At 38.4% G+C, this 18,702-nt stretch overlaps 1 protein-coding gene and 1 pseudogene across 6 annotated transcripts in view; one reads left to right on the top strand and one right to left on the bottom strand.

Annotated features, from left to right (window-relative positions):
- The window catches only part of CDK14 (cyclin dependent kinase 14), a 549,770-nt gene that overhangs the window by 194,589 nt on the left and 336,479 nt on the right, over positions 1-18,702 (bottom strand). For all 6 annotated transcript variants that reach the window (XM_023639167.2, XM_070264492.1, XM_070264491.1 and 3 more), the window contains one exon: positions 1,383-1,476. In XM_023639167.2, the coding sequence (XP_023494935.1) occupies positions 1,383-1,476 (94 nt within the window). The remainder of the gene's footprint in view (positions 1-1,382; positions 1,477-18,702) is intronic.
- Positions 10,733-12,201, top strand: LOC100050846 (elongation factor 1-alpha 1 pseudogene; annotated as a pseudogene).

Here is an 18,702-nt window from a genome sequence, read left to right as displayed (position 1 = left end):
CAGTTTGAATCCTTTTAACAACCTTAATTTGTCTTGCTTTGATTCCATATTTTAAATAACAGGCTTACAGGAATATTAGCTAATGTGGAAGTTCTACTGAAAAAAATATTCAGTATAAAAATGATTTTATATAAATAATAACATCTTGTATTTATGAGGTATTAACTATGTGCCAGGCATAGTTCTAAAAGCACTCAGTAAAGTGTAGAAATGTGTATATAGGGTAGAAAGTCAATTATTCCACAAAACAGCCTATGAGGCAGGCGCTGTCCTTATTCCTCCTTTCACCCATAGGAAATCAAGGCTCACGGAGCTAAGGCCCTGCCCAAGCTGAACCCAGACTGTCTGGCTCCAGAATACATTTTATTAATTTTTTGCAGATTTAAAAAAAAATTTACAAGTTTTAAATGTCAGAACAGTTTTATAGAAAAAGTTGTGAAAAATAGTACAGAGAGTTTCTATATACTCCTCACCAGTTTCCCCTATTGTCAAAAATCTTACATTATACGGTGCATGTGTCACAACGAAGGAACACACATTGGTATGCTGATATTAACTAAACTGCACATTTCATTTGGATTTCACTAGTTGTTCCCTAACGTTCTTTTCCTGTTCCAGGATTCTATCCATGATAGCACATTACATTGAGTTGTCCAGTCTCCCTAGCCTCCTCTGGGCTGTGACAGTTTTTCAGACTTCCCTTGTTTTCAATGACCTTGACAGTTTTAAGGGGTACTATTGAGGTACTGTGTAGAATGTCCCCCAGTTTGGGTTTGTGCGATGTTTTTCATGATTATACTGGGATTATGGTTTCCGGAGGAAGATCACAGAGGCAAAGTGCCGTTCTCAATACCTTGTACCAAGGGTCCGCGCTACCAATGTGGCTTATCTTTGATGATGCTGGTCTTAAAGACCTGACTGAGGTACCGCTTGCCCAATTTCTCCATTTTAAACTTATTATCCTCCCCTCCCGCCCCTCTTTCTATGCTCTACTTTATGGGAAAAAAGTTACCAATCAAAACCCACATTTAAGGTGGGTGGGAAGGAGAGCGAGTTAAGCTCCCCCTACTTGAAGGAGGGGGAGTATCTATATAAATTATTTGGATTTTCCTGTGAAAGCCCTCATTTTTAACCCACTATTCTATATTGCTACTGACACCCTATCCTTTCTTACCTTTTTGGCATATTACTCATGTGCAGTAATTTTAAAACACAATTCTTAACTAATTTCCTGCTTTATCAAAGGTCCAAATATATGTTAGAATTAAATGTGACAACCAATAAATTTGTTTAAAATTATTTTCCACCACAACTGTAGACTATGTCACTAAGGGATGAATTAGAAACCAATTTTTCTTACAGGCATTCTGTAAAGAACTTACCAGAAATATTCGTTCAAGTTGATCCTGAATGTCTTTCATTCCTGGAAAAGCAGCAACTCCTTGGATCATTTCAACAAAGATGCAGCCAACTCCCCTACAGAGAGATGAAAGAAGTGTACAAAAACTTCAATATATTCTGCTTAGAAAACTAAATCTGGAATTAGAACATCTACTCCTACAGAGGAGAAACAATGAATACATTACATTCTTAATGAGTACCAAGGGCTGTGCCACATCTACTTCGATTCTGTAACTTTCCTTTCTCCTTTCGTCTACTGCCCTGAAAGGACTCTAAATAGATGCAACTATACTGGGCTCAAAAAACAGTGGAAACTAATAAAATATAAACCTCGGTGGCTCCTCTTACCTACAGGATACAGTCATGAAACTCCTTAGCCTGATACAGAAAGCCTCCACAGTTGTGTTCTAATATCATTTCCCAACTCGATTTCACAAACTCATAATATACTGTCCTTTCTAGCTGTCCAGGGGTTCTCAAACCTCCTTTTACATCAAAATCATCTGGGGAACTTTTAAAAACTGCAAATGATCTGAACACAAACTCCAGAGATTCTGTTTCAATCAGTCAAGGTTGGAGCCCAGGCATTGACTTGGGCTGCTCAGGTGATTCAGGGCAGCTACACTGAGGAGTACTGAGCCAGACTGATCTGCCCAGAGGCCAAGCATAAATCTGTAGAACTAGGCTCAAATTGCTCCACTACCTAGAACTGCCTCCTTCTTCATCTATTTGCTCTTGACATGTAAATCAAACCCAACCTCTCTAATCTTTTTTTTTTTTTTTTTTTTTTTTTTGAGCAAGCTTAGCCCTGAGCTAACTACTGCCAATCGTCCTCTTTTTGCTGAGGAGAACTGGCCCTGAGCTAACATCCATGCCCATCTTCCTCTACTTTTTTTTTTTAATATGTGGGATGCCTACCACAGCATAGCTTGCCAAGCAGTGCCATGTCCGCACCTGGGATCCCAACCAGTAAACCCTGGGCTGTCAAATCAGAACGTCCTAACCGCTGTGCCACCGGGCCGGCACTCTCTAATCTAATTTAAATTCCACTAAGGCTTCCATGAACATTCCAGCAGACAGGATAGCTCCCTTTATGAGTTTATTTGGTAAGTTCTTATTCACTATACCAGCCATCTGCTATGGTCAACTTCCTCTCCTAGCTTAGCCTGCCATGCTCACAGTTCCTATCTAGTAAGGTGGTCCAGCATATCAGGAGACCTTCCCTCCCACACAACAGCAGCCTACGTCTAACCCAAGAGGAACAGCCAATCCACAGTACAGGCAGAGAGTCAATCAGATACTTCTGTTGGGACTTTGGAGAACAAGTCACTTGGGAGCGGGAGGGAAAGAAACTAACATATATCGATGGAATAAGTCACATTAGTGGCAGAGAACTAGCAAGAATGTCCATCTTCCTGTGGATGAAGTCCCCTGAATTGACCCAGTTCCCATCTTCCTAAGGCCTGGATGTTCAGACAATCCAGTGTTTTTGCTAGATCTCTCTACCTTCTAGCAATTCTCCAGGATTTTTTTTCAAATGGCTCTACCTTGAATGGGTTTATGTTTCCCAAAAGTATCCTAATAAAATTATGAACATATTGGGACACTTCTTCAATTGTTGCACCCATATTCAATTTAGGGTGAGCAAACCCTTGTGTCTTCAACTTATTTCAGATCCTCTAGAGGTTAAGGACAGGGACTACTTCTCTGTAGCTGCCCTGGTGTTATCATGGTTGTACATAAAACAATATGTTGTATATAAAACAATATGTATATAAAATGATAATTAAAAAAGTAAAATATTTGCAGAAATCTCTTCTCTATTACACCACATAATTTCTATCCAAATTAAACATGAATAGAATATAGAGTCAAAATGACTAAAAACAAACAAATGCTACTTTATATCATAAAAAATAGTTTCATTAAGTAGTAAAGAATTAATTTCAAAATCAGATGGCTTTTAACACAAGTTATCATTTAAGATTTGAGAGACAACGTAAGTATCCAGAATTATTTTATTAGCATATGAAAATATAATGATATTCTTATAAATTTAGGGCTTCAGATGGCTGATGAGGTCTGGAATTTCAACTTGGTGGTTTTCCAAATTTTTATGCCAATAATCCTTCTCTAAGACTACTAACCTACATTTCTATTGTTTTCTATTTGTTTATGTAAAAATATCCTGGATCTTAAATAGCTCCCTGTACTTTTCCTTTTTTTACATTCAGAATATACTCCCTATTCATGACCTTTTGGTCCTAATCTTTCCCACCAGAAGCTGAAATTCTGAGTGTGAAGACCCTCAGCAGAAGCCACAGCCGCCCCCACTGTGTACCCAACTAAGCTAGCTGGTGAGGTAACCTTTACTCTGTCAGAAATACGTATAGAAATTCTTTTACCACTACTCGTGCTTGGTCTATATCATCTCTATAACATGATATTTACAACAACTAAAAGACAAAACTATGATGCAATTCTCCTCAGTTGGAATGTGATGATAGAGCATTTCTACAGGCTCTTACCTGCTTAGCTGGCTAAGGGACTGGGACTCTCATTTCTAATGGATGTTTCCTATGACATCATTTTTCAAAGATGCTTGAGAGTATACTAATGAAGCTAAGAGAATTATATTAAAGGATTTATAAAAAGAGATAGAAAGCACAATAAAATAAAATAGTGAAACTATAAAACCTATCAACACATTAACATAGCAGAATACTTTAATTACTGGAGTTGCCTTATTGCCAAACAGCAATAAAAGCCCTTCAATTTAATATGAAATGATTGTCGCCTCTTTTCCTTTTTTTTTCCCCTTGCTATCTTCCATTAGCTCTGTGCTCCCTCTCTCTTGATGGATTAAGTTGACTGCCCTAAATGGTTTACCGAGAAAAAATTCATCCACTTAAGTTCTATACTTATGATATATAATCTTATTTCAGGAAATATCTCCTTTAATTTGTTGCTTCTTTTGACAACTTGAATAATGATGCAATTATCACCCACTTATTCTAAATTCTTCAAGAATAAGAACTGGTCACAAAAGCTTACAATTAAAGCTGCCACCGGGTGCAGTATTTTCAAACTCTTATTGTAGGATTAGTTACCTGGCAAGGCAATATATACAATACTCACGCAGGCTCACACATCTTTCAACTCTTTTAAACTCAAAATTTCAAAATTTAATTTATGCCACGAATGCATAATTTTTTTTATCACAACTCAAAACAACATTTTAAGCAGAATTGATAATTCCTTGTAATTATGGGCAGAGATGGACAACTTTTTAGGTCAGAAGGTCATACAATTTAGGAGTTCTTATTTCAAAAAAGAATACAAAATTATGAATTAAAAATTGGGTACAAAAGTAAATTTAGAATGAGAAAATAAGTCAAAACAAATCATAAATTTTAAAAAGAATACGACAAATAATATAAAATTCAAAAAAACAAAGTAACATATCTATTAACTGTCTGACACACCTCTCTAATACTTTTCTTTCTTCAATTTTGGCTGCATAACCTTCAGTGACCTCTTCTTTGAAAAATCATATAATATCATTCTCTATGAAGAGAATACAGATATAACAGTCTTTCCTCTAGCATGATGATGCCTTTTTTTCTGATAGTACAGAAAAGTTTTTTTTTTCTTTCAGCTTTGCTTCTCATTATTGGTATAGTCATGTAAAGTGTTAGGACTGTTGTCAATTTTAGGAAAACTTCTATCAAGTTTCTTTTAAGTATGTCCGTATATTATAAACACAGTAATTCTAAAACATTCTACAGAATTCCCATGATAAGATACTAAAAGAGTATGAGAGGACATGCTCAGCTCAATGTGGAGAGCGAGGAGAAACTTAACTCCTAAAGTCTTAAAGGACTAGAAAAGGTAGATTATGGGGTGATGGCACTAGCATGAGAATGGGGCATTCAGGTAGAAAAAATAGAAAAAACAGGATCCACTCAGTGAGGAATCTAGAGAAAGTCAAATGTTGTTACGGCTCAGTGTGGAAAATGCAAGGAAAAGTTAAAAAGAGAGCAGAAGGCCATATTCTATGCTAAGAAGTTTGTGTTTTATTCCTAGGCTAGAAGGTCTTCCTTTTTTTCTGTATCCCAGTACTCATGGTGGAGGAAGCTCACTAGCTGGATATATGGGTGGAGAACCCAGACCACAGGCAGACTAGGAGATAAAATAGTTTTGAGGACAGAAGCAACTACAAGCATTAGTTGTAAATGCCACCTTGTTCTTTCCCACTCATGGCAGCAAATGAATAAGACTAACAATAGTATAAGCTCCGTCTCTACCCCGGGAGGGCAGGGAGGCAACACACAATAATGCATAGGGGTCTACAAACTACAGACTGTGGGCCAAATCCTGCCCAGTGCCTGTTTTTATAATGGCCTGTGAGCTCAGAATGGTTTCTACATATTTAAATGGCTGAAAAAAAATCAAAAGAAGACTATTTGGTGATATATGAACATTATATGAAATTCAAATTTGTGTTCATAAATAAGGTTTTATTGGAACACAGCCACACTGATTCATTTATGTGTTGTCTATGCTGTTTTCTTGTCATCATGGTAGAGTTTAATAGTTGCTACAGAGACCATATGCCCTGAAAAGCCTAAAATATTTACTATCCAGTCCTCTACAGAAAAAGTTTGCCAAACCTTAATCTATGTTATGCTCCACTTGCATAAAAACGTATTTGTAAATAGAAGAAATCATTGTCATCAGTTACAGAGTAAAAATTAAAAGAAATGACATATCATGATTATTTGTGAATAATTACTAATAGAAATGGGCTCACAAATATGATCTTGTTTTTCACTATTTTCCTCAGCAGTTTTTCTGTGATAGACATGCTGTAAAAGATTCCAAGCATTTTGCCAAAAATTGCTAAATTATTAAAACTTGATCAAAGATGGATATTTTAATCTTTAAAGTACTTTTTAAAAGATTTTATTTTTTCCTTTTTCTCCCCAAAGCCCCCCGGTACATAGTTGTGTATTCTTCGTTGTGGGTTCTTCTAGTTGTGGCATGTGGGATGCTGCCTCAGCATGGTTTGATGAGCAGTACCATGTCCGCACCCAGGATTCGAACTAACGAAACACTGGGCTGCCTGCAGCGGAGCGCGCGAACTTAACCACTCAGCCACGGGGCCAGCCCCTAATCTTTAAAGTATTTTTAAAAGAAATAAGTTGGGACAAAATATGTACGGTGATTTTTAATGACAGTGCTTCTACAAGCAATTCTGTAAGGATTTCTTCTCAACATACAGGATTTGGCGAGTTGATTTGAACAAAGGTTGAGGTGAAAGGAGAGTTTACTTTCATGAACTTCTTTTTAGAAGTTTTTGTTTTGTGTTTAGAACATGGGGGAGCAAAATTTCACTGCCTGGAAGTACTTTTATTTTTAGAAACATTAGGAAATTTTACCTGATAAACGAAATTTTATAAATATAAAGTTGCTGTGTTCTGAAATGATTTCAAGTTATTTTCTTTCCATCTGCCCTCCCTCTATCCACAACCATGTCAGTGTCTCTGTGTTAATAAAAGGAAAGGAATCAGATTTTTAAAATTATATCTTGAGGCAGAGCAAAATGGTGGGGTGAGCTGACCCGGGATTCTCTCCCCTCCAAAATACAACAAAGGATTGGAAAAACTGAATTTCAGAGAATAAATCTAATGCCAACACGTTAGAGACCTACAATACCAAGAAGGTGGAGATCACAAACCTTGCTGACGGCCTCGGAGGTGCTGGAATGGGTAGGAGAGAATGTCGCTACCCCCCTAGAGTCTGTGATCCCTGCTGCGTGGGTCCGGGAGGAGCGGGGGAGGGGCAGCGCGACGGGGGATCATCCAGGACTCCTGCCGCTGGTTCAGTGGAGACCCGCTGACGGGGGAAAGCTTCTGTGCATGGGGACCCCATAAACCCAGGGCCTCGGAAGACCAGAGAACAAAACTGAGCTGAATCCAGATTGGCACGCGAGATTAGCAGCCCCTCCTTCCTGGCAAAGTTCACTGGGTGCCGCCATCTTGCCCGAAGGCGGAGAGCTCAGAACACACGGCTCTCAACCCCTATCTCGTGGCGACAGGCTGTAACTGCAACCGAATTCTACCACCATGTGAAAAAACCGCTCCTCTACCATCCAGCAATTTATAAAAGCCCCAGACCAGAAGGAAAACAATAAAAACATAGAATTAAGTCCTGAGGACTTGGAATTAGGTAAACTAAGTGATAATGAGTTCAGAGCAGCTATAAGCAAAAAATTCAATGAGGTAGAGAGAAAGATAGAGAAACAAGCCAATGAGTTCTGGAGTTACTTCACAAAAGAGATTGAAATCATAAAGAAGAATCAAACAGAATTACTAGAGATGAAAAACACAATGGACCAGATAAAACAGAATACAGATTCCCTGAATGCCCGTGTAGACACCATAAGAGCAAATTAACATAATTGAAGATAGACAGGCTGAATGGCTCCAGAGAGAGGAAGAAAGAGAACTAAGAATTAAAAAAAAAATGAGGAAAATCTCCGAGAGATAGTGGATTCAATGAGGAGTAAGAACTTAAGGATCACAGGAATTCCCGAGAACGTGGAAAAGGAAAATGGAGCAGAAAGTGTGCTTAACAAAATTATTGAAGAGAACTTCCCAAATCTAGGGATTGAGGGAGAAATATGTGTAGAGGAAGCTTTCAGATCTCCTAGATTTGTCAATGTAAAAAGACCTACTGCAAGGCACATAGTAGTACAATTGGCAATAAGGAAAGATAAAGAAAGAATACTCAGGGAAGTAAGAAAAAAGAAGAGAATAACCTATAAAGGAGCCCCTATCAGACTTTCAGTGGATTTCTCTACAGAAACCTTACAAGCTAGGAGAGAAAGGAGTGACATATTCAAAGCTTTAAAAGATAAAAATCTTCAGCCAAGAATACTCTATCCAGCAAGAATTTCCTTCAGATATGAGAGAGAAATTAAATCTTTTCCAGACAAACAAAAGTTAAGGGAATTTGTAACTAAAAGCCCTCCACTACAAGAAATCCTCAAGAAGGAAAAAGGGACAAAGGGGTCACAATCCACAGACTAGGGAGACCGATGGATAGAACCAGAACAGGACAGCAAACATTCAACTATAGCATTAGGGTAAAGGTAAGGAAACTACCAAAGCAATGATGATCTTATCGCTCTAACTACAAATTCATAACACGAGTTGGAATAAGAAATGAAAATAATTATTTAGGAGGGGAAGAGTAAAGGGTCTAAATCAGTATTGGCCAAGTAAATAAGAGACCACCCGAGAAGAGACTATATTATACACGAGATTCTAAATACAAACTTCAGGGTAGACACTAAAATAAAATACAGAACAGAGTCACAAATCATAAATAAGGAAAAATCTAAGAAACCCAGCATTAGAAATTGCAGTATTAAATGGGTAGGCTAAAGCAGACAGGAAAAGAAATGCAGGAAAAGAAGATAATGAGCGACAGATTGACAGCATTAAGTCCACATGCATCAATAATCACTCTCAATGTAAACGGATTGAACTCTCCAATAAAAAGACACAGAGTGGCAAAATGGATTAAAGAACAAGATCCAACAATTTGTTGCCTCCAAGAAACACACCTCAGCCCCAAGGACAAACACAGGCTCAGGGTGAAGGGGTGGAGGACAATACTTCAAGCTAATAGCATGAAAAAAAGGGTAGGAGTTGCAATTCATATATCAGACAAAGTGGATTTCAAAATAAGACAGGTAAAGAGAGACACACAGGGACAGTATATAAGGATCAAAGGGACATTTCATCAAGAAGAAATAACACTTATAAATATCTATTCACCCAACACAGGCACACCAAGATTCATAAAGCAACTACTAACAGACCTAAAGAAAGATGTTAAAAACAACACAATAATGGTAGGGGACCTCAACACCCCACTCACATCAATTGACAGATCATCCAGACAGAAAATCAACAAGGAAATAGTGGAGCTAAACGAAAAGCTAAAACAATTGGACTTACTAGACATATATAGATCACTTCACCCTAAAAGAGCTGAATACACATTCTTCTCAAGTGCACATGGAACATTCTCTAGGATAGACCATATGTTGGGAAACAAGGCAAGCCTCTACAAATTTAAAAAAATTGAAATAACAACAAGCATCTTCTCCGATCATAGTGCTATAAGGCCAGAAATTAATTACAAGAAAAAAGCTGAGAAAGGCACAAAGATGTGGAGACTAAACAACACACTACTGAACAAGAAATGGATCAGTGAAGAAATTAAAGAAGAAATCAAAAAATACCTGGAAACAAATGAAAATGATAGCATGCCATACCAACTCATATGGGATACAGCAAAAGCTGTATTAAGAGGAAAATTCATCGCAATACAGGCACATCTTAACAAACAACAAAAATCCCAAATAAGCAATCTTAAACTACACCTAACTGAACCAGAGAAAAAAGAACAAATAAAGCCCAAAGTCAGCATAAAGAGAAATAATAAAAACCAGAGCAGAAATAAATACTATTGAAACGAAAAAGGCAGTAGAAAGGATCAATGAAATAAAGAGCTGGTTTTTTGAGAAGATAAAATTGCCAAACCCCTAGCCAGACTTACAAAGAAGAAAAGGGAGAAAGCTCAAATAAACAAAATCAGAAATGAAAGAGGAGAAATAACAACAGACTCTGCAGAAATACAACGGATTATAAGAGAATACTACAAAAAACTATATGCCAACAGAATGGATAACCTAGAGGAAATGGATAAATTCTTGGACTCCTACAATCTCCCAAAGCTCACTCAAGAAGAGGCAGACAATTTGAACAGACCAATCACATGGAAAGAGATTGAAACAGCAATCAAAAACATCGCAAAGAATAAAACCCCAGGACCAGATGGCTTTCCTGGGGAATTCTACCAAACTTTCAGAGAGGATTTAATACCTATCCTTTTGAAGCTATTCCAAAAAATCAGGGAAGATGGAACATTTCCTAACACATTTTATGAGGCCAACATCATGCTGATACCAAAACCTGACAGGGACACAACGAAAAAAGAGAACTACAGGCCAATATCACTGATGAACATAGATGCAAAAATTCTAAAAAAATTTTGGCAACCAGAATTCAGCAATTCATCAAAAGGATCATACATCATGATCAGGTGAGATTCATACCAGGGACACAGGGATGGTTCAACATCCGCAAATCAATCAACGTGATACACCACATCAACAAACTGAGGAATAAAAACCACATGATCGCTTTTCGCAACAGGTTTGCCGCCAGAACACAGGTGTCGTGAAAACCACCGCAAAGTCTAAGCCAAAATGGGGAAGGAAAAGACCCATGTCAACATCGTTGTCATTGGACACGTTGATTCGGGCAAGTCCACCACGACTGGCCACCTGATCTACAAGTGCGGTGGGATCGACAAAAGAACCATTGAGAAATTCGAGAAGGAGGCTGCTGAGATGGGAAAGGGCTCCTTCAAGTATGCCTGGGTCTTGGATAAACTGAAAGCTGAACGTGAGCGTGGTATCACCATTGATATCTCCCTTTGGAAATTCGAGACCAGCAAGTATTATGTGACCATCATTGATGCCCCCGGACACAGAGACTTCATCAAAAACATGATTACAGGCACGTCTCAGGCTGACTGTGCTGTCCTGATTGTCGCTGCTGGTGTTGGTGAATTTAAAGCAGGTATCTCCAAGAATGGGAAGACCTGTGAGCATGCCCTTCTGGCTTACACACTGGGTGTGAAACAACTAATTGTTGGTGTTAACAAAATGGATTCCACTGAGCCACCCTACAGCCAGAAGAGATATGAGGAAATCGTTAAGGAAGTCAGCACCTACATTAAGAAAATTGGCTACAACCCAGACACAGTTGCATTTGTGCCAATTTCTGGTTGGAATGGTGACAAGATGCTGGAGCCAAGTGCTAATATGCCTTGGTTCAAGGGATAGAAAGTCACCCGTAAAGATGGCAATGCCAGTGGAACTACGCTGCTTGAAGCTCTGAATTGCATCCTGCCACCAACTCGTCCAACTGATAAGCCCTTGTGTCTGCCCCTCCAGGACGTCTACAAAATTGGTGGTATCGGTACTGTCCCTGTGGGCCAAGTGGAGACTGGTGTTTTGAAACCTGGCATGGTGGTCACCTTTGCTCCAGTCAATGTTACAACTGAAGTAAAGTCTGTTGAAATGCATCATGAAGCTTTAAGCGAAGCTCTTCCTGGGGACAACGTGGGCTTCAATGTCAAGAACGTGTCCGTCAAAGATGTTCGCCGTGGCAATGTGGCTGGTGACAGCAACAATGATCCACCAATGGAAGCAGCTGGCTTCACAGCTCAGGTGATTATCCTGAACCATCCAGGCCAAATCAGTGCTGGGTATGCACCTGTGCTGGATTGTCACACAGCTCACATTGCTTGCAAGTTTGCTGAGCTGAAGGAGAAGATTGATCGTCGTTCTGGAAAGAAGCTGGAAGATGGCCCCAAATTCTTGAAATCTGGTGATGCTGCCATCGTTGATATGGTTCCTGGCAAGCCCACGTGTGTTGAGAGCTTCTCAGACTATCCTCCTCTGGGCCGTTTTGCTGTTCGTGACATGAGACAGACGGTTGCTAAGGGTGTCATCAAAGCAGTGGACAAGAAGGCAGCTGGAGCTGGCAAGGTCACCAAGTCTGCCCAGAAGGCTCAGAAGGCTAAATGAATAGTATCCCCAATACCTGCCACCCCAGTCTTAATCAGTGGTGGAACGATCTCAGAACTGTTTGTCTCAATTGGCCATTTAAGTTTAATAGTAAAAGACTGGTTAATGATAACAATGCATCGTAAAACCTTCAGAAGGAAAGGAGAATGTTTTGTGGACCATTTGGTTTTTTGTGTGGCAGTTTTAAGTTATTAGTTTTTAAAATCAGTACATTTTAATGGAAACAATTTGACCAAAAATCTGTCACAGAATTTTGAGACCCATTAAAACAAAGTTTAATGAGAAAAAAAACCCCAAAAAACACATGATCATCTCAATAGATGCAGAGAAGGCATTTGACAAGATCCAACAGCCATTTATGATAAAAACTCTGAACAAAATGGGCATAGAAGGAAACTACCTCAACATAATAAAGGCCATATACGACAAACCCATAGCCAACATCATACTCAATGGGCAAAAACTGAATGCCATCCCCCTGAAAACAGGAACGAGTCAAGGATGCCCTCTATCACCACTCTTATTCAACATAGTACTGGAGGTCCTGGCCAGAGCAATCAGGCAAGAAAAAGGAATAAAAGGAATCCAAATAGGGAGGGAAGAAGTGAAACTCTCGCTGTTTGCAGATGACATGATCGTATATATAGAAAACCCCAAAGAATCCATTGGAAAACTCTTAGAAGTAATCAACAACTACAGCAAAGTTGCAGGGTATAAAATCAATTTGCACAAATCAGTAGCATTTCTATATTCTAATAACGGACTAACAGAAAAAGAACTCAAGAACACAATACCATTCACAATTGCAACAAAAAGAATAAAATACCTTGGGGTAAATTTAACTAAGGAAGTGAAGGACCTAGATAATGAAAATTACAAGGCCTTTCTGAGAGAATTGGATGACGACATAAGGAGATGGAAAGACATTCCATGTACATGGATTGGAAGAATAAACATAGTTAAAATGTCCGTTCTACCTAAAGCAATCTACAGATTCAACGCCATTCCAATCAGAATCCCAATGACATTCTTTACAGAATTAGAACAAAGAATCCTAAAATTCATATGGGGCAACAAAAGACCCCGAATTTCTAAAGCAATCCTGAGAAAAAAGAACAAAATGGGAGACATCACAATCCCTGTCTTCAAAACATACTACAAACCTACAGTAATCAAAACAGCATGGTACTGGTACAAAAACAGGTGCACAGATGAATGGAACAAAATTGAAAGCCCAGAAATAAAACCACACATCTATGGACAGCTTATCTTTGACAAAGGAGCTGAGGGCATACAATGGAGAAAAGAAAGTCTTTTCAACAAATGGTGTGGGGAAAACTGGAAAGCCACATGTAAAAGAATGAAAATTGACCATTCTTTGTCACCATTCACCAAAATAAACTCAAAATGGATCAAAGACCTAAAGGTGAGACCTGAAACCATAAGGCTTCTAGAAGAAAACGTAGGCAGTACACTCTTTGACATCAGTACTAAAAGGATCTTTTCGGACACCATGTCTTCTCAGAGAAGGGAAACAATAGAAAGAATAAACAAATGGGACTTCATCAGACTAAAGAGCTTCTTCAAGGCAAATGAAAACAGGATTGAAACAAAAAAACAACCCACTAACTGGGAAAAAATATTTGCATGTCATATATCTGACAAAGGCTTAATATCCATAATATATAAAGAACTTTCACAACTCAACAACAAAAAATCAAATAACCCAATCAAAAAATGCGCTGGAGACATGAACAGACATTTCTCCAAAGAAGATATACGGATGGCCAATAGGCACATGAAAAGATGCTCATCATCGCTGATCATCAGGGAAATGCAAATCAAAACTACACTAAGATATCACCTTACACCCATTAGAATGACAAAAATATCTAAAACTAATAATAACAAATGTTGGAGAGGTTGTGGAGAAAAAGGAACCCTCATACACTGCTGTTGGGAATGCAAACTGGTGCAGCCACTATGGAAAACAGTATGGAGATTCCTCAAAAAATTAAAAATAGAACTACCATACGATCCAGCCATCCCACTACTGGGTATTTATCCAAAGAGCTTGAAGTCAGCAATCCCAAAAGTCCTATGTACCCCAATGTTCATTGCAGCATTATTTACAATAGCCAAGACATGGAAGCAACCTAAGTGCCCATCAACAGACGAATGGATAAAGAAGATGTGGTACATATATACAATGGAATACTACTCAGCTGCAAAACAGAACAAAATCATTCCATTTGCAATAACATGGATGGACCTTGAGGGAATTATGTTAAGTGAAATAAGCCAGCTAGAGAAGCATAATCTGTGTATGACTCCACTCATATGAGGAATTTAAAAATGTGGACTAAGAGAACAGATTAGTGGATACCAGGGGAAAGGTGGGTGGGGGGTGGGCACAAAGGGTGAAGTGGTGTGTCTACAACACGAATGGCAAAGATTAACGTACAACTGAAATTTCACAAGATTGTAACCTATCATTAACTCAATAAAAAATTAAAAAATTAAAAAAAATTATATCTTGAGCCTTTTTCCTCCTTAAAACCAAGGATGGAATAAAGGTCCCCACACTCTGCAGTTTCACGTCACGCCTCTGGAGAGAGCTGGGATTTCCTCAGCTCCAGTCATGCTGCTCTGCTGTCTGTTCCTAAAACATGTCATGCTCTTCTCACTTCAGGATCTGTGCATGAGTTGTTGTTCCATCTGCCCAGAATGCATTTCCCTCACTCTGTGGGTGGAAAATTGCTTCTTGTTATTCAGGGGTCAGCTCACACAGCTCTAATTAGAAATGTCTATCCCAGCCACCATATGTAAAGGCAGGTTCCTCTTTACTGTTCAGGTCCCATCTCACCCTCATTTCCCTAGTTTGTTCCCTTCATAACACTCAAAGGATGTTAACTTCTCTCTTCTTTTTTGAGGTGTGTCTCCTCTAGATAGAAGACCTACTAAGATCAGGGACAAGGCTTTGGTCATCATCTTGTCCCCAGGGCACAGCAGAGAGTCAGGTACATAGTAAGGGCTCAGAAATATTTGTTGAATGAATGAATCAAAGGAATGCAACCCTCCCTCCCCTTCCCCCACTCCACTACCAAGTGTCAGGGGAGCTTAGTGATTTGTTTCTGAAGAGTAGCGTATGGAGGTGGGGGTTGGGGGTGGACAGTGAGTACAATGGAGAAAACTGGAAAAGAGTACCTACACTGTTTGATCAAGGCTAACATCATCAGTGATAAGTCATGTTGACAGCATGTATTCTTGATATCATGTGATGAGAAAGTCACTTCACCTCTGCAGTCTTCCTCCCCAAAACATTAGACGAATCCAAATTGAGGGACATTCTAGAAAATGCCTGACTAGTACTCCTCAAAACTGTCAAGGTCATGAAAAACAAGGAAAGTCTGAGAAACTATCATAACGCAGAGGAGGCTAAGGACACATGACAATACAAGTAATGTGGTATCCTGGATGGGATCCTAAAACAGAAAAAGGAAATTAGAGAAAAACTAGTAAAATCAAAATAAAGTTCTTTGGTTAATAGTAATGTAACACTGTGGGTTCCTTAGTTGTGACAAATGTCAGATGTTAACAATAGGGGAAACCAGGTAAGAAGTATATAGGAACTCTCTACTGCCTTTGCAAGTTTTCTATAAATCTAAAACTATTCTAAAATTTAAAGTTTATTTTGAAAAAAGGCAAAATGAGGAAGGACAGCATCTCCTTGGGACTATATATAGAATTAATCATTTTAAGTAGAAGAGCCAGGGCATTTTGTGTTTCCCCTATATGAGAAGAAAAGAATCTCTGTGTATTTTGAAGAACTTTTTCTTGGAAGCAACATGAGCCACTAGAACTGTAGGCTAGAATGTGAAATGTCAGTTGAGGTTCAACCTTAAATAACTTAGGCAGCAAACTAATTCAAAATTAATTGAGTTTGATATGAAGGTATTTGAAAACCGATATACAGATTCTATGGCAAAGCAATTCAAGATGAAAAAATTTATCTAAACTATTAAATTTGGGGCAATGGGGGGAGTGTGGAATGCAGAGAAAAAACAAAATTCCCAAGGAAGGGGCAAGAACTTTTCTCCATCAGCAGAGGGAACAGCAAGTTCAATGTCACTTCTCTGGGAGGGCTTCCTGATCTCTCAAATTGAGTTAGGTCCCCTAACCCCATGCTTCCCATGTTACTTCCTACAAGTGTAATTTATTTACTTACTTGTAAATGTATTAGCCACTATCATCTTTCTCAGAACAAGGATTGGTCTTTCACTTTTAAAGATATAGTTCAAATGAGTCAAAGGGATTATGGCAACATAGCAACCCTCTCAGATCTGAATGAAATAGGTAGTGATCACAGCTGGTCACTACGGTCACTAGCGAAGATGCATTGTAATGTGCCTGTTTATTAAAGTCCTGTTGGGATGTTAGGGTACAGGATAACTTTATCTCTTTCAACTAAAATAGGGTTTAATGAGATCCATCAACTCCCATACTCAGATAATATCTGCACTTGACACATGACATTTTAATTGGAGTGTACTCAATTGTCTCATAAAGATATTAACGATACAAGATATTAAACAGTAAACAATTATCACACATGAAGAAGTATAAAACAGGACTTAGAGGTTATTATTTATCTACTTGACACTAATCTTATTTTGGTCATCAAAAAATAAAACATTCTGTTTTCTGTATTTATGTGTTTATTTGTTTATCTTCCACATTTGAGTGAAATCACATGGTATTTGTCTTTCTCCATCTGACTTAGTTTGCTTAGCTTAATACCCTTAAGTACCTCAATAAAAATAAAAAATTTCAAAAATTAAAAAAATAAAACATTGTTCTCCTTCTTTCCTAATTCTCAGGGCAAGAGTTTGGTTCAATCTCAGTAGACAATGTAGAAAGACTTTAATAGTTTAAAATATGGTCCAATTGAAATCTCAAAAATTCTCCTAGATTTTAGCTTCCAATTTCATCCATTTATTAGCAAAGGCTACAGATTCCTTAGGATAGAGAGCTTTAAGCAGAGAGTGACAGTTTCACTCTCAAGTGGCAATGCTTAACCACAGAGCCTGGGAGGGACCATGACACAGCACAGCCTGTGCATTTGAGGATGTGCAGAGAGGACGGTGACTCACCCAGCTCATGCTATCACCATGAGGGGAGACCTGCCCCTTCTCATATAGACTTCCTGAACTGAAAGTTATGAGGCCTCTACTCAAGTTCAGAGAATCACTTACAGCCATTCAGAACCATCTGTATTGTCAAAACATTTGGAAAGAGGGCAGTAGACAAAGACAGTGTCAAGCTGCGTCTGACAAGAGAACAGCAGATAAAGAGAACCATAACTCACTGCAAGTTTGGCCTTTCTCTCATTCAACATTATGCCTGCACCAGAAATTTCCCCAAAGCCTATATGTCCACTGAAAACAAAGCATCTGAAGCAGTGCTTCTCACCCTTTAATGTGTACGTCAATCATGTGGGGCTTTGTTAGGATGAGGATTCTGATTGACCAGGTCTGGGTTGAGGCCTGAGATCTTGCATTTCTAACAAGCTTCTAAGCAATGCTGACACTGCTGGTCGTAAGACCAGAAACTGAAGAGCAAGAATCTAAAGGAATCTAGGTAATTCTCTCTTGAAGGGAATTTCATAATCTCATAACTCAGGTTAATTCTCTGAATATGTATTCAGGCTCCAGCCAAGGAAACAACAAAGAAACAGTAGACTAGTGAAATAAGTTAAATTAAATACTAAACACAATCTGAATTTAACACACAGAGATGCAATACTAACTCAGAAAGGTTCCACATTTATTAACCTAATAGGTAATTTTATTTAGCCATGGTTCACTGAAATACACCATTATGCAATTAAAGCTAGTGAGATTTGATGCAACAAGGTGGCCATTTATTTATCTCACTTTTCTCTGTTGGAATGTATATACAGTCATGTGCTGCATAATGACATTTTGGTCAACGATGGACCATGTATACGATGGTAGTCCCACAAGATGAGTACCGTAATAGCCTAGGTGTGTAGTAGGCTATACCACCTGGGTTTGCGTAAGTGCACTCTATGATGTTTGTACAATGACGAAATTGACTAACAACACATTTCTCAGAACATGTCCCAGTCATTAAACTATGCATGACTATATTTGTAAAATAGACTAAAGAGTTTTGTTCCCTAAGAGGTTAGCTTCTAAAAGATCAAAATTTAAAAAAAAATTCTTTTGCTACAATTTGTAAGAAAATTTATTACACATAACAGATGTCATCTTTTCATGTTGGCATTTGCAGTATTTGAAAAGTGAAAGATTTAAATACTACATTCCACATGCCCTTGGTGACTACTGAAGGAATTGAATTGATTAAACTGTCACTCATCATTTACCGTGTGGTTAGCGCTTCATTAGGCACAGATAGGCACAATATATCTTAGTCAAATACTTCTGCAGAGTACTTAGATCTCAAGGAATGAAAACAAAACCAAACCAAACCCTACATTGTAGGTAAAAGCCCATCTCAGAAAACATTCAATGCAAAACAAT

Source organism: Equus caballus, chromosome 4 (genome assembly GCF_041296265.1).
Source record: "Equus caballus isolate H_3958 breed thoroughbred chromosome 4, TB-T2T, whole genome shotgun sequence".
NCBI classification, from domain to species: Eukaryota; Metazoa; Chordata; class Mammalia; order Perissodactyla; family Equidae; genus Equus; species Equus caballus.
The sequence above is the reverse complement of the archived record's forward strand: the minus strand, read 5'-3'. Positions and strand labels throughout refer to the sequence as shown.